Here is a 16,718-nt window from a genome sequence, read left to right as displayed (position 1 = left end):
TTTGATTTATTATTGTCACATGTACTGGGATACAGTAAAAATTATTGTTTCTTGCATGCCATACAGGTAAAACATACCGTTCATAAAGTACATAGTGGAAAAGGAAAGGATAGAGTGCAGAATATAATATTGCAGTTACAGATAGGGTGAAGAGAAAGATCAGCTGAATATATTATAGGACCATTCAAAAGTCTGATGACAGCAGGGAACAAGCTGTGATTGAGTCTGTTGGTACGTGTCTTCCGACTTTTGTATCTTTTTCCCGACGGAAGAAGGTGGAAGAGAGTGTATCCGGGGTGCATGGGGTCCTTGGTTATGCTGGCTGCCTTCCCGGGGCAGCGGGAAGTGTGGACGGAGTCAGTGGATGGGAGGCTGGTTGATGGACTGGGCTTCGTTCACAACCCTTTGTAGTTTCTTGCAGTCTTGGTCAGAGCAAGAGCCATACCAAGATGTGATACATCTGAATAGGATGCTTTCTATGGTGCATGTAGAAAAATTGCTAAGAATTGTAGTGGACATGCCAAATTTCCTTAGCCTTTTGAGAGAGTAGAGGCATTCGTGAGCTTTCTTAACTGTAGAGGTTCTATACATGGCAAGCGCTGTGGTTAGAAGGGATAGGGTCTGAAGGACGGGAATGTGTGAAAGTTCCCGGATGGGTGTTGGTATCGATGAGTTGTTGGAGCTTACGTTCCATAAGACACAAAAGGAAGAGAAAAAGTTTCTTGTTACGGCATTGGATGAGACGAATAATGAAATGAAACTGGGAATAAGGACAGCTTTGAGATAGGGTGATTCAGGTGCTGTAGCAGAGACATATTGAGTGTGTGCATATTGTGGTTTATGGCATTGAGTGTGGATGTCAGAATGCAGTGAGAACTGCAATCTGAGGAGCATTATATATCTCAGAGATACCTGTAATCCTGGGTGGATTCGAAACATGAGGGGTGGAGCCTCAGTTGGAATCCACGTGGGGTAAGTTGGTGACGGAGACAGTCGCTGTGGAAGGAAATATGGCTGTGAAAGCAAGTTTTGGTCAACACTTTGTCAAACACCAGGAGGGAAATGAAAAACAATGAAGGTGGACAGGATGAAAGAGACAAACGGAAATTCTATTGGGGAGAAGAGCAGTATTTCTTCAGGGTAGGTATTCCTGGAAGTGAAGCGGCAGTGAGTTAAACAGTAAGAAAAAGCGAATTATTGCTGATGCTGGAATCTGAAACAAAAACAGAAAATGCTGGAAAATCTCAGCAGGTCTGGCAACATCTGTGGGGAGAGAACAGAGTCTGGATGACCCTTCATCAGCGCTGTTAAGAATGGCACACAGGCTCACTCGCTCACACACACACTCCCCTCTTACAAACTGTAATGATCTCAATGAGGCCCATGCAATTGGCCTTTTGGAGTATGAGCTCCCTGATTGAGGTAATGATTGCTGCCCAATCAGGGAGTCTCACCTGTATATATATTGAGGAGTGTCAGGGCTACTGGCACTCCAGCTTCTTATTTTGTACTTGAAGTATTCATAGGAGTGGAATTGAGTTTGTAAATAAAGAAAATATGGTGAAGGGACACCAATCTCTGAAGAGTTATTTCAGTGGTGATGAGGAAAAAGAACGACCCTCAGGAACTGGTTCGCTAAAAGCCAGCTTCACTTGGGTTAAGCCATTTTCAGGCATCATGCCTCTGTTTGGAAAACTGGACTCTTTTGACCCTGCTGTGGAGGACTGGGCCCAATATGTTGAACACATGCGTTACCTTTTTAGGGCGAATGACATTGTGACAGATGAAAAGCTTAGGACCATTCTTCTGACGGTTTATGGACCGTCAGCATTCGCCGTTATTTTCAGCTTAACTTTCTCGAAGGCACCAGATACCAAAACCTTTCAGAAATTTGCAGACCTAGTGAGGGGATACTATGACCTAAGCCACCGCTGATCCTGAGGAGTTTCCGGTTTTACTTGGCACTCCGGGAGACGTGGGAGTCTGTTACTGGTTTCCTAACGAGGTTGAGACAAGTGGCGGAAGCTTGTGAATTCGGGTTGATGCTTAAAGACCGTTTGATATGTGGGTTAAATAATATAACTATCCAAAAATGCCTGTTGGCTGAAGCCCAACTGGACTTCAAACAGGTGCCACGTTGGCCTTATCGTTGCAAAATGCTGCAAGTGGGGCATATGAGTTGCAAGGTATCTCGATGGAAGTGGACACCCACGCCAGTTCGACTGACTTCTTGAGCACAGGCAATTACACTTCCTCCCTTAGGAAGTATCTGGATATAAATAAACCCAGGTCTGACCACAGTATAGCCCCAAAGCAAAGCCAAGCTTTGACCACACAGTCAACAGTCCCTTCAGAATCCCGCCCGGCACGGCATTGCAATTGCTGCTGGTATACGAAATTGAAGCAGCAAAGTAAGCTTTCAAGACCTAGTTTTAGGAAAACAACATATAGACCAGTGTCCAGGAAAGTGCACATCCTGAAAGGTCACCAACTTTTCATGTGGAGCAATTAAACTACATAGCAATGTCCAAGCCGGACCCAATTAAGATAACTGTAAAGTTAAATGGACATCCAATATTAATGGAGGTCGATACAGGTGTGGCCGTATCGGTGGTGAGACAGTCAGTGTTCAGTAAAATTCGCACTGGATAATCAAGACTGAGGACTTATACAGGGGACCCTCTGAGAATTGTGGGTACAACCTTTGTTCCTGTTTCTCACGAAAGACACTGGTTCACTTACCATTAATGGAGTGGAGGGCTTGGGCCTGAGCTGAATGGTGTGAAACTGTAAATAAAGGGAATCTAGTGAAGGGCCTCTGAGGAGTTATTTCACAAATTCACCCCTCTCTCACATCCAAACTGACCTCTTTCACGCACACCCATTTTTGCGCAAACTCATTGTAACACATACACTCATCCTAACACATCCTCACTGTCCTTTCTCCAACCACTGCCCCCTCCTTTCCCAAGCCCTAATTGTGCCCACCGCTCCTTTCCTAAGGCCCCGCTGCCTCTAGGCCACACACACAGGCTGTCCTCACTGTCCCGCTTTTGGCCGATTTGTCTCCTGCCAGCTCCCACCTCAGTTGGCCATCGAATAAATCAAATGCACCACTTAGGGCAAGGCCTCTCAGAGCACTGGATACTAATAGGCCAATTAGTCAGCTTGCTCTGATTGGCCCATTTGATTTGACTAATTCTTTTAAAATTTTGTGCATACAAACCGGCGTTTGCTAGCCATGTGACAACCTCCAGCTTTGTGAATCCCCTGGAGACCCTTGACAAACCCTGGGGTCTGAGGACCCCAGTTTGGGAACGAACACCTGTCATAGGGAATGACAAAATGGTAGAGATTTTGAACAAATATATCTGTCTTCACTGTAGAAGACACAAGTTGTACACCAGAAACAGAAGGTAACCCAGGTGATATCTTTTGACCTGGAAGCAGTACAGAAAGCAACATTTGTGATTTCTTTATCATGTCTAAATTCCATAATTTCCAGCCACTGGTGCCAAGCAAGCCACTGAGATAATTGGGAAGAGTTAGCAACAGGAAATGCACTTAGAAAATTGTAGTATAATCAAACAAAGTAAACATGATTTTACGAAAGAGAAATCACATTTGACAAATCTGTTTTGAGTGTTTTGGGGATATAACTTAGTGGGCTAGATAAAGGGGAAGCAGTAGATGTTTCTACTTGGGGTTCGAGAAAGTATTCATTAAAGTGCCTCACAAAATATCGATGGCTCATGAAGATGAGAATAATGCAGTAGCATGGATTGGTTAACAGACAGGATAAAAGTGGGCATTTTTGAGTTTGCAGGCTGTGACAAGTGGAGTGCTGCAACTTCTTACCTGTTTATATTTGCCCTGATAATGTGCCAGAATGTTTCCACAGATAATTTTGTGAGAAATCTTATTTTATAATCTTGTGAGAAGTCTTTGAAAATTCCTATTCACTATACCTGCTGAGTTCACTTTATTAATCTACTCTCCAAAACAGTCAACTCTTCAAATAAAACCCTTACATTTTGTCAAACATGACTTCTCTCTTTCCACCCTATGCTGGCTATTTTTGATTAAACAATATATTTCATAATGCTCACTAGTTTGATTTTGATTTCTAGATTTTAAAAGTTTGTCTGCAGACTTATTGGTCAATGGCTAATCTGTGTCCTCTTCTCTCTCCTTGATCCAGAGTCTTGCATCAATAACTCACTAACCATACCACATGGATATGTCAGGAATCTTGAAAACTCCTGGCCAGACAACATCTGTTTGTCTGTCTCGAGAAAATAGTAACAGAACAAGAGAGAGAGAGGGAAAGGTGCACAGAGAGAATGAAAGAAATAAAGAGAGAGAGAAATGAAGGCAATAAGAGACAAAGATGTCGAGAGATACAGAGCAAAAGAGAGGCATCAGAGCGAGTCAGCACGAGAGATAAAAAGAACCAAAGCACAGCGAAAGAGAAATACAGAGATAGAATGAGAGATAGAGACAAAGGAGGAAATAGTGAGTGAAAAGGAGTTGTTAAAGAATTGATTTTCCAGAGCTTTCCTTGACATTTCAAATTGTGTCTGATCAAAATGAAATAAGAATACTCCTCGCATTAATTTTAGCCTTATTGTCTTTTTGACATTTTTATCACTATTTTAGGTAGCCAATGAAATCTTACCTCCAATCCACAACACAACAGTGTTTGAATACCCTGGACTACTCTCTGTGTCAGCCAGCATTGTACAAGACTGGATTGTTCTATTTCTTGGGACAGAGAATGGACAATTAATTAAGGTCAGAATCGATGTTTGTGGATAAATTATATTTTTGTCCAAAATGAAATATAACCAACTGGAAACCATCACCTGCTGCTTTCTATTAAAGGAACCATATACATCCCCACCCCATCGCTTAACCTCAGTCCCTCATAAAAAGGGAGCATGACCTATTTCTCTGTGCCCCAGTTACACTGCATTGATGCTTCCGGGGGCACGCTGCACAGCTCCTGTCTCCCCCAGCCTGAGTGTAGAAGGTTGGGAGAGACAGGAGGTGTGTAATTACAGTGAAGGTAAGCCTGTCAAGTTTTGCAATCTCCATTGGAAGTCATAGGCCTACAGTTCCTCACCGATGAAATATATGAATGAAAAGTACCATGTAAATATATATTGTTCTATTTCTCTCCCCTTCTCGCTCAATAAGGTGTCCTTATTGAGACAAATAGGGTTCTCAGTGGGCTTGACAGGGTAGAAGTTGAGAGGTTGTTTCCCCTTGTGGGAGAGTCTAGGACCAAAGGGCATGATCTCAGAATTAGGGGTTGCCCAGTTAAGACAGAGATGAGGAGGAATTCCTCCTTTCAGAGGGTGGTTAAACTGTGAGATTCTTTACTGCAGAGGGCTGTGGAGGCTGGGTCGTTCAAGGCTGAGATAGCCAGACTTTTAGTCAGTCAGAGAGTCAAGGGTTATGAGGATAAGGTGGGAAAGTGGAATTGAAGATTATCATTTCAGATCAGCCATGATTTCATTGAATAGCAGAGGAAACTCGATGGGCTGAATGGCCTACTTCTGCATCTTACAGTCTAAAATATAATCAAATCCTCCAGTAAATGCATCTCAATTCAAGCGCTGCATGTAATTGGTTGAAAAAATGTCAATTGCGAGAAGTCCATTTGCTATTAATTGATATCAGTAATCTCTAACTGGATAGAGTGAGTAATGGAGCAGCAGACAGTTAATTCACAACTTTGGCTACAGACAATGCTGCAAATTACTATTTGGTGTTCTAAACAAGATTAATCATGGGTAATCTGATCTTTTACAATCACCCCAGTGTCATTAGAACAAAGAACAAAGAAAATTACAGCACAGGAACAGGCCCTTCGGCCCTCCAAGCCTGCACTGACCATGCTGCCCAACTGAACTAAAACCCCCTACCCTTCCGGGGACCATATCCCTCTATTCCCATTCTATTCATGTATTTGTCCAGACACCCCTTAAAAGTCATTATCGTATCTGCCCCGGCAGCAAGTTCCAAGCACCCACCACCCTCTGTGTAAAAAACTTGCCTCGTACATCTCCTTTAAACCTTGCTCCTTGCACCTTAAACCTATGCCCCATAGTAATTGACTCTTCCACCCTGGAAAAAAGCTTCTGACTGTCCACTTTGTCCATGCTCTTCATAATCTTGTAGACTTCTACCAGGTCACCCCTCAACCTCTGTCGGTCCAGTGAGAACAAACCAAGTTTCTCCAACCTCTCCTCATTGCTAATGCCCTCTGTACCAGGCAACATCCTGGTAAATCTTGTCTGTACCCTCCAAAGCCTCCACATCTTTCTGGTAGTGTGGCGACCAGAATTGAACACTATATTCCAAGTGTGGCCTAACTAAGGTTCTATAAAGCTGCAACATGACCTGCCAATTTTTAAACTCAATGCCCCGGCCGATGAAGGCAAGCATGCCGTCGTTAGAGCTGACTATTTCTAATTGCCCTGCATCTTTACATATTTCCCTTTGCTTAAATCTGAAAGTAATTAAGAAATAAAGAAATGTGTTGCATTTATAAAGCATCTGCATTTGTAAGAGGGAGGTCGTGCCTTACAAATTTGGTGGAGTTTTTTGAGGAAGTGACAAAAACGGTTGATGAAGGAAGGGCCGTGGATGTCGTCTATATGGATTTCAGTAAGGCATTTGACAAAGTCCCACATGGCAGGTTGGTTAAGAAGGTTAAGGCTCATGGGATACAAGGAGAAGTGGCTAGATGGGTGGAGAACTGGCTTGGCCATAGGAGACAGAGGGTAGTGGTCGAAGGGTCTTTTTCCGGCTGGAGGTCTGTGACCAGTGGTGTTCCGCAGGGCTCTGTACTGGGACCTCTGCTATTTGTGATATATATAAATGATTTGGAAGAAGGTGTAACTGGTGTAATCAGCAAGTTTGCGGATGACACGAAGATGGCTGGAATTGCGGATAGCGAAGAGCATTGTCGGGCAATACAGCAGGATATAGATAGGCTGGAAAATTGGGTGGAGAGGTGGCAGATGGAGTTTAATCCGGATAAATGCGAAGTGATGCATTTTGGAAGAAATAATGTAGGGAGGAGTTATACAATAAATGGCAGAGTCATCAGGAGTATAGAAACACAGAGGGACCTAGGTGTGCAAGTCCACAAATCCTTGAAGGTGGCAACACAGGTGGAGAAGGTGGTGAAGAAGGCATATGGTATGCTTGCCTTTATAGGACGGGGTATAGAGTATAAAAGCTGGAGTCTGATGATGCAGCTGTATAGAACGCTGGTTGGGCCACATTTGGAGTACTGCGTCCAGTTCTGGTCGCCGCACTACCAGAAGGACGTGGAGGCGTTAGAGAGAGTGCAGAGAAGGTTTACCAGGATGTTGCCTGGTATGGAGGGTCTTAGCTATGAGGAGAGATTGGGTAGACTGGGGTTGTTCTCCTTGGAAAGACGGAGAATGAGGGGAGATCTAATAGAGGTGTACAAGATTATGAAGGGTATAGATAGGGTGAACAGTGGGAAGCTTTTTCCCAGGTCGGAGGTGACGATCACGAGGGGTCACGGGCTCAAGGTGAGAGGGGCGAAGTATAACTCAGATATCAGAGGGACGTTTTTTACACAGAGGGTGGTGGGGGCTTGGAATGCGCTGCCAAGTAGGGTGTTGGATGCAGGCACGCTGACATCGTTTAAGACTTACCTGGATAGTCACATGAGCAGCCTGGGAATGGAGGGATACAAACGATTGGTCTAGTTGGACCAAGGAGCGGCACAGGCTTGGAGGGCCGAAGGGCCTGTTTCCTGTGCTGTACTGTTCTTTGTTCTTTGTTCTTTGCCACAATCATAGGACATTCCTAAGCTCATTATCCAGGCAAAGATGTACTATTGAAGTGTAGTCACTGTTGTAATTTAAGCAGATGGGCAGTTGAGTGTAACAATGATGTGACTCTAGAGGCAGATTTGTTAACTTTATTTTTTGCAGCTGATTATGGATAGAAAAATGAAAGTTATTCGCCCAATCGTTCTACATGAATTGGAAAATGAAGCTTCAATTCCTCACCAAGTGATATTTGATGCTTTGGACCCAAATTATTTGTATCTAACAGCTGAGATGGAGGTAAGCTGATGATTTCCTTGTACATTTTATCATAGCATTCTTATTGTGATCAATTTGTTTAATTTACTCTTGAGATGTGAGTGTCATTGGCAAGGCTGGTGCATATTACCCCTCCCTATTTGCCCTGAGAAGATTGTGGTGGGTGTTCCTGTTATGCTTGTCATTGTTTGGTATCACTGAGTGTAATAATTAAGGAAACAACTGGAAAGGAACAACATTTTACTTATAAGGCCAGAAGATGTAGGAGCACAATTAGGGCTTTTGGCCCATTGAGTCTGCTCTGCCATTCAATCATGGCTGATACGTTTAGAACATAGAACATAGAAAAGCTACAGCACAAACAGGCCCTTCGGCCCACAAGTTGCGCCGAACATGCCCCTACCTACTAGGCTTACCTATAACCCTCTATCTTACTAACTTCCATGAACTTATTCAAAAGTCTCTTAAAAGACCCTATCGAATCCACCTTCACCACCACTACTGGCAGCCGATTCCACGCACCCACCACCTTCTGAGTGAAAAACATACCCCTAATATCTCCTCTGTACCTACTCTCCAGCACCCTAAACCTGTGACCTATTGTGGCAACCATTTCAGCCCTGGGTAAAAGCCTCTGAGAATCCAGTGTATCAATACCTCTCAACATCTTATACACCTCTATCAGGTCACCTCTCATTCTTCGCTTCTCCAAGGAGAAGAGCTAGGACTCTTCTCCTTGCTCTCTCAACCTATCCTCATAAGGCATGCTACCTAATCCAGGCAACATCCTTGTAAATCTCCTCTGCACCTTTTCTATGGCTTCCACATCCTTTCTGTAATGAGGCGACCAGAACTGGGCACAATACTGCCCAGGTGGGGTCTGACCAGGGTCCTATACAGCTGCAGCATTATCTCCCGATTTCTAAACTCAATTCCTCTATTGATGAAGGCCAGTATTCCATACACCTTCTTAACCACAGCCTCTACCTGCGACGCTGCTTTGAGCGTCCCATGAACCCGGACCCCAAGATCCTGCTGATCTTCCACACTGCCAAGTTTCTCAACCCCATTCTCCTGCCTTTTCTCTGTAACCTTTGATTGCTTTACCAATCAAGAACCTATCTAGCTCTGTCTTAATTACACTGAATGACCTGTCCGCCACAGCCTTTTGTGGCAATGAATTCCATAGATTCACCACCCTCTGGCTGAAGAAATTCTTCCACATCTCAATTCTGAAGAGGTTGTCCCTTTACTCTGAGGCTGTGCCCTTGATCCTAGTCTCTCCCACTAATAGAAATATCTTCCCCACATCCACTCTATGCAGGCCTTTTATTCTGTAAGTTTCAACGAGATCCCCCCTCATCTTTCTAAACTCCATCGAGCACAGACCCAGAGTCCTCAGACACTCCTCATACGTCAAACTTTTCATTCTCAATTCATTTTCGTGAACCTCCTCTGGACCCTCTCCAAGGCCAGCACATCCTTCCTTAGATGCCGGGTCCAAAATTGCTCGCAATATTCTAAATGTGGTCTGACCAGAGCCTTATAAAGCCTCAACAGTACATCTCTGCATTTGTATTCTGGTCTATTCTATTCAATGGTGTAATGTTCATGATGTTCCTTGACAGTGGCTCCTGTCCTCTGGGAATACTCCTCTGGGTATCATTGCAGTACATTTTCCATTACTCTTTGGAAAATGGTGTAAGCCGACGATACCCCCAAAAGGTAAACGAGAATACTTGTACAACCCTTTGCGTGTGTTTACCATCATGTATTTTCTGGATGATGCTTCTAATTCCAATTGGAGGTAGGCATGGCTCACATCCAGTTTTGTAACGATATAGCCCCCAACCAATTTTGCGTATAGGTCCTCTATTTGCAGCATCGGGTATTTGTCCAATTGGGAAACCCCCTGAGGTGGGGGGAGGGGGTTGGGGGCGGGGGGTGCCAGGGAGGCAGATGCATGGCCATTTTCCCCTCTGCTACTGCCAGGCTGTAGAGGAAGGGTCCCTCAAGGTTCCTGAGAGTTGGATGGGTTTGGGCTGGGGCCAAGGGGTTGACCTCACCATTCTCTGCTGGGATGGAGGGTCTCATGGCTAGACTGCCCCTTCTAGCCCTGGCAAATCTAAAGATCATCCCTGGTATGGTGATTCAGGAAGCCCTGTGATCAACATGGGTGGCACAGTGGTTAGCATTGCTGCCTCACAACAGCAGGGACCTGGGTTCAATTCTGGCCTCGGGTCACTGTCTGTGTGGAGTTTGCACATTCTCCCCGTGTCTCGTGGGTTTCCCCCGGGTGCTCCAGTTCCTTCCCACAGTCCAATCATGTGCGGGTTAGGTTGATTGGCCATGATAAATTGCCCCTTAATGTCAGGGGGACTAGCGGGGTAAATACATGGGGTTACGGGGATAGGGCCTGCATGGGATTGTTGTCGATGCAGGCTTGATGGGCTGAATGGCCTCCTCCTGCACTGTAGGGATTCTATGAACAGCTGCATTCTTACCTCTCAGCTGAAAATTATGAAGTGGCCAAATCACTTTAATCTCCATGACCCTTGGTCACCTGGCAAGCTCTTAAATCACTGCAGCACTCGATTCTGCAGCAGAGATTTTCCTTTCTCCCTGTCAGAAGCTGCAGGTGTGAGCAGACCCCTTTGAAGTCCTCTGACAGAGAGGAGATGTCAGTTTCACTTGGGGATGTTGTTCTAATCTGCACAGCTGTGCACTCATCCCTAATGTAAGCACACAGCTTTGATTTGAAGTTTCTGAGGGTTCCGAGTAAGCTGAAACCTTTGAACCCCTTTCCATTCGCGCTCCAATAAATTCAACATGCAGTGCCTTAAAAAGAACAAAGAACAAAGAAAATTACAGCACAGGAACAGGCCCTTCGTCCCTCCAAGCCTGCACCGACCATGCTGCCTGACTAAACTAAAACCCCCTACGCTTCTGTGGACCATATCCCTCTATTCCCATCTCATTCACGTACTTGTCAAGACGCCCCTTAAAAGTCACTACCATATCCGCTTCCACCATCTCCCCCGGAAACAAGTTCCAGACACCCACCACTCTCTGTGTAAAAAATCTGCCTCGTACATCTCTTTTAAAACTTGCCCCTCGCACCTTAAACCTATGCCCCCTAGTAATTGACTCTTCCACCCTGGGAAAAAGCTTCTGACTATCCACTCTGTTCATGCCCCTCATAATCTTGTAGACTTCTATCAGGTCTCCCCTCAACCTCCGTCGCTCCAGTGAGAACAAACCAAGCTTCTCCAACCTCTCCTCATAGCTAATGCCCTCCATACCAGGTAACATCCTGGTAAATCCTGGGGGCATTCTGGCCAAGTTTGCCGATGATACAAAGATAGGTGGAGGGGCAGGTAGTATTGAGGAGGTGGGGAGGCTGCAGAAAGATTTAGACAGTTTAGGAGAGTGGTCCAAGAAGTGGCTGATGAAATTCAACGTGGGCAAGTGCGAGGTCTTGCACTTTGGAAAAAAGAATAGAGGCATGGACTATTTTCTAAACGGTGACAAAATTCATAATGCTAAAGTGCAAAGGGACTTGGGAGTCCTAGTCCAGGATTCTCTAAAGGTAAACTTGCAGGTTGAGTCCGTAATTAAGAAAGCAAATGTAATGTTGTCATTTATCTCAAGAGGCTTGGAATACAAAAGCAGGGATGTACTTCTGAGGCTTTATAAAGCACTGGTTAGGCCCCATTTGGAGTACTGTGAGCAATTTTGGGCCCCACACCTCAGGAAGGACATACTGGCACTGGAGCGGGTCCAGCGGAGATTCACACGGATGATCCCAGGAATGGTAGGCCTGACATACGGTGAACGTCTGAGGATCGTGGGATTATATTCATTGGAGTTTAGGAGGTTGAGGGGAGATCTAATAGAAACTTACAAGATAATGAACGGCTTAGATAGGATGGACGTAGGGAAGTTGTTTCCATTAGCAGGGGAGACTAGGACGCGGGGGCACAGCCTTAGAATAAAAGGGAGTCACTTTAGAACAGAGATGAGGAGAAATTTCTTCAGCCAGAGAGTGGTAGGTCTGTGGAATTCATTGCCACAGAGGGCTGTGGAGGCCGAGACGTTGAGCGTCTTCAAGACAGAAATTGATAAATTCTTGATTTCTCGAGGAATTAAGGGCTATGGGGAGAGAGCGGGTAAATGGAGTTGAAATCAACCATGATTGAATGGTGGAGTGGACTCGATGGGCCGAATGGCCTTACTTCCGCTCCTATGTCTTATGGTCTTATGGTCTTAAATCTTTTCTGTACCCTCTCCAAAGCCTCCACATCCTTCTGGTAGTGTGGTGACCAGAATTGAACACTATATTCCAAGTGCGGCCTCACTAAGATTCTATAAAGCGTCAACATGACTTGCCAATTTTTAAACTCAATACCCCGGCCGATGAAGGCAAGCATGCTGTATGCCTTTTTGACTACCTTCTCCACCTGCATTGCCACTTTCAGTGACCTGTGTACCTGTACACCCAGATCCCTTTGCCTATCAATACTCCTAAGGGTTCTGCCATTTACTGTATATTTCCTATCTGTATTAGACCTTCCAAAATGCATTACCTCACATTTGTCTGGATTAAACTCCATCTGCCATCTCTCCGCTCAAGTCTCCAACCGATCTATATCCTGCTGCAACCTCTGATGGTCCTCATTGCTATCTGCAAATCCAGCAACCTTTGTGTCGTCCGCAAACTTACTGATCAATGCAGTTATATTTTCCTCCAAATCATTTATATCTATTACAAACAGCAAAGGTCCCAGCACTGATCCCTGAGGAACACCACTTGTCACAGCCCTCCATTCAGAAACGCACCCTTCCACTGCTACCCTCTGTCTTCTTTGACTGATGTGGAGATGCCGGCGTTGGACTGGGGTAAACACAGTAAGAGTTTTAACAACACCAGGTAAAGTCGAACAGGTTTATTTGGTAGCAAATGCCATTAGCTTTCGGAGCACTGCTCCTTCGTCAGATGGAGCGGATATCTGCTCTCAAACAGGGCATACAGAGACACAAAATCAAGTTACAGAATACTGATTAGAATGCAAATCTCTACAGCTAACCAGGTCTTAAAGATACAGACAATGTGAGTGGAGGGAGCATTAAGCACAGGTTAAAGAGATATGTATTGTCTCCAGACAGGACAGCCAGTGAGATTCTGCAAGTCCAGGAGGCAAGCTGTGGGGGTTACTGATAGTGTGACATGAACCCAAGATCCCGGTTTAGGCCGTCCTCTTGCAGAATCTCTGAAACGGACTTGCAGAATCTCACTGGCTGTCCTGTCTGGAGACAATACACATCTCTTTAACCTGTGCTTAATGCTCCCTCCACTCACATTGTCTGTATCTTTCAGACCTGGTTGGCTGTAGAGATTCATATTCTAATCAGTATTCTGTAACTTGATTTTGTGTCTCTGTATGCCCTGTTTGAGAGCAGATATCCACTCCATCTGATGAAGGAGCAGCGCTCCGAAAGCTAATGGCATTTGCTACCAAATAAACCTGTTGGACTTTAACCTGGTGTTGTTAAAACTCTTTCTTTGACTGAGCCAGTTTTGTATCCACCTTGCCAGCTCACCTCTGATCCCATGCGACTTCACCTTCTGCACCAGTCTGCCATGAGGGACCTTGTCAAAGGCCTTACTGAAGTCCATGTAGACAACATCCACTGCCCTACCCTCATCAATCATCTTTGTCACTTCCTCGAAAAACTCGATCAAGTTCGTGAGACACGACCGCCCCTTCACAAAACCATGTTGCCTCTCACTAATACGTCCACTTATTTCCAAGTGGGAATAAATCCTGTCTCGAAGAATCCTCTCCAATAATTTCCCTACCACTGACGTAAGGCTCACCGGCCTGTAATTACCTGGATTATTCTTGCTACCCTTCTTAAACAAAGGAACAACATTGGCTATTCTCCAATCCCCTGAGGCCTCCCCTGTAGCCAGTGAGGATACAAAGATTTCTCTCAAGGCTCCAGCAATTTCCTCTCTTGCCTCTCTCAGTATTCTGGGGTATATCCCATCAGGCCCTGGGCACTTGTCTACCTTGATGTTTCTCAAGAACCCCAATACCTCCTCCTTTTTAATCTCAACATGACTCAAACTATCTACACATCCTTTCCCAGAGTCATCATCCACCAAGTCCTTCTCTTCGGTGAATACTGATGCAAAGTACTAATTTAATACCTCGCCCATTTCCTCTGGCTCCACACATAGATTCCCTTGTCCTTGAGTGGGCCAACCCTCCCCCTGGCTACCCTCTTGCTTTTTATGTATGTGTAAAAAGCCTTGGGACTTTCCTTAATCCTGCTGGCCAATGCTTTTTCATGACCCCTTTTAGCTCTTCTTACTCCTTGCTTAAGTTTCTTTCTACTTTCCTTGTATTCCACACTTGCTTCGTGTGTTCCCAGCCTCCTAGTTTTGACAAATGCTTCCTTTTTCTCTTTGACTCGGCTCACAATATCTCTCGTTATCCATGGTTCCCAGAACTTGCCATACTTATCCTTCATCTTTACAGGAATGTGCCGGTGCTGAATCCCTATCAACTTACACTTGAAAACCTCCCACATGCCAGATGTTGATTTGCCCTCAAACATTCTTCAATTCCTGCCTAATATTGTTGTAATTAGCCTTCCCCGAATTTAGCACCTTAACTTGAGGATTACACTTATCTTTATCCATCAGTACCTTAAAGCTTACTGAATTGTGGTCACTGTTCCCGAACTGCTCCCCTACTGAAACATCGACCACCTGGCCGGGCTCATTCCCCAATACCAGGTCCAGTATGGCCCCTTCCCTAGTTGGACTATCTACATACTGTTTCAGGAAGCCTTCCTGGATGCTCCTTACAAACTCTGCCCCATCCACGCTCCGAGCACTAAGTGAGTCCCAGTCAATATAGGGGAAATTAAAATCTCCCACCACAACAACCCTGTTACTTTTACACCTTGCCAAGATCTGCCTACACATCTGTTCCTCAATTTCCCGCTGGCAGTTGGGTGGCCTATAGTAAACCCCCAACATTGTGACTACACCTTTCCTATTCCTGAGCTCTACCCATATTGCCCTGCTGTATGAACCCTCCGAGGTGTCCTCCCAGAGTACAGCTGTGATAATCTCCTTAGCCAGTAGTGCAACTCCCCTACCCCTTTTACATCCCCCTCTATCACGCCTGAAACATCTATATCCTGGAATTTTAAGCTGCCAATCCTGTCCTTCCCTTAACCAAGTCTCTGTAATGGCAACTACATCATAGTTTCTAGTATTAATCCAAGCTCTAAGTTCATCTGCCTTACCTGTTACACTTCTCGCATTGAAACAAATGCACTTCAGTCCACCAGACCGTCTCTGATTTGCAATCCCACCCTGCCTGCTGTTTCTCTGAGTCTTACTGGCCCTACTCTCTCGTTCCCCTTCAGCTAATTCACCTTTGCTTTGGGTCCCACCCCCCTGCCAAACTAGTTCAAATCCTCCCGTGTGACACTAGCAAACCTCCCGGCCAGAATATTTGTGCCCCTCCAGTTTAGATGCAACCCGTCCTTCTTGTACAGGTCCCATCTGCCTCGCAAGAGACCCCAGTGGTCCAGATATCTGAAACCCTCCCTCCTACACCAGCTGTTTAGCCACGTGTTGAGCTGCACTATCTGCCTATTCCTAGCCTCACTAGCATGTGGCACAGGGAGTAATCCTGAGATTACAACTCTAGAAGTCCTGCTTTTTAACTTTCTACCAGCTCCCTAAACTGCTGCTGCAGGACCTCATCACTCTTCCTGCCTATGTCGTTAGTACCAATATGTACCACGACCACTGGCTGTTCACCCTCTCCCTTCAGAATGCTTTCTGTCCATTCAGAGATATCCTGGATCCTGGCACCAGGGAGGCAACATACCATCCTGGAGTCTCTTTCATGTCCACAGAAATGCCTATCTGTACCGCTAACTATAGAGTCCCCTATAACTATTGCTCTAGTCCTCTTTGTCCCTCCCTGCTTAACAACAGAGCCAGCCGTGGTACCACTGCTGTATCCCCTGGTAGCCCATCTCCCCCAACAGTATCCAAAATGGTATACTTGTTAGAGAGAGGGATGACCACAGGGGATTCCTGCACTGACTGCCTGCCCCTTCTGGCGGTCACCCATCTATCTGCCTGCACCTTCAGTGGACCATGTCTCTAAAGTTCCTATCTATGACGCTTTCCGCCTCCTTCATGCTCCTAAGTGCATCCAACTGCTGCTCCAACCTATCCATGCGGTCTGTGAGGAACTGCAATTGGGTGCATTTCCTGCAGACATAGTCATCCGAGACGTTGGAAGTGTCACGGATCTCCCACATCTCACAAGTGCAACACTTAACCCCACTGACCGATGTTTCGAGCACCAATGAAATTATTTGAAAACATTTATAAAACTCTTACCTTCACTTTTACCTTCTCACAGTGGCCTTTTTTTTTTGGTTAGAGGAGGAGGGAGGGAGGGAAATACTAATGTAGTGTTTCGGGTTTACTGCTCCTTGACACCCAGATCTTCTGCTTCCCACTTCTTGGTGAATGTTGCTGGTCTGACGTCTCCCAGAATGCACCAGTGAAGTCCCTCAGCC

At 45.3% G+C, this 16,718-nt stretch overlaps 1 protein-coding gene across 2 annotated transcripts in view; it reads left to right on the top strand.

The window, feature by feature from the left end:
- plxnc1 (plexin C1) overlaps positions 1-16,718 on the top strand; it is a 156,578-nt gene that overhangs the window by 21,614 nt on the left and 118,246 nt on the right. For both annotated transcript variants that reach the window (XM_078235229.1, XM_078235228.1), the window contains exons 2-3: positions 4,660-4,794; positions 7,983-8,117. In XM_078235229.1, the coding sequence (XP_078091355.1) occupies positions 4,660-4,794; positions 7,983-8,117 (270 nt within the window). The remainder of the gene's footprint in view (positions 1-4,659; positions 4,795-7,982; positions 8,118-16,718) is intronic.

Source organism: Mustelus asterias, chromosome 19 (genome assembly GCF_964213995.1).
Source record: "Mustelus asterias chromosome 19, sMusAst1.hap1.1, whole genome shotgun sequence".
Taxonomy (NCBI): Eukaryota; Metazoa; Chordata; class Chondrichthyes; order Carcharhiniformes; family Triakidae; genus Mustelus; species Mustelus asterias.
This window is presented reverse-complemented; position numbering and strand designations above follow the sequence as displayed.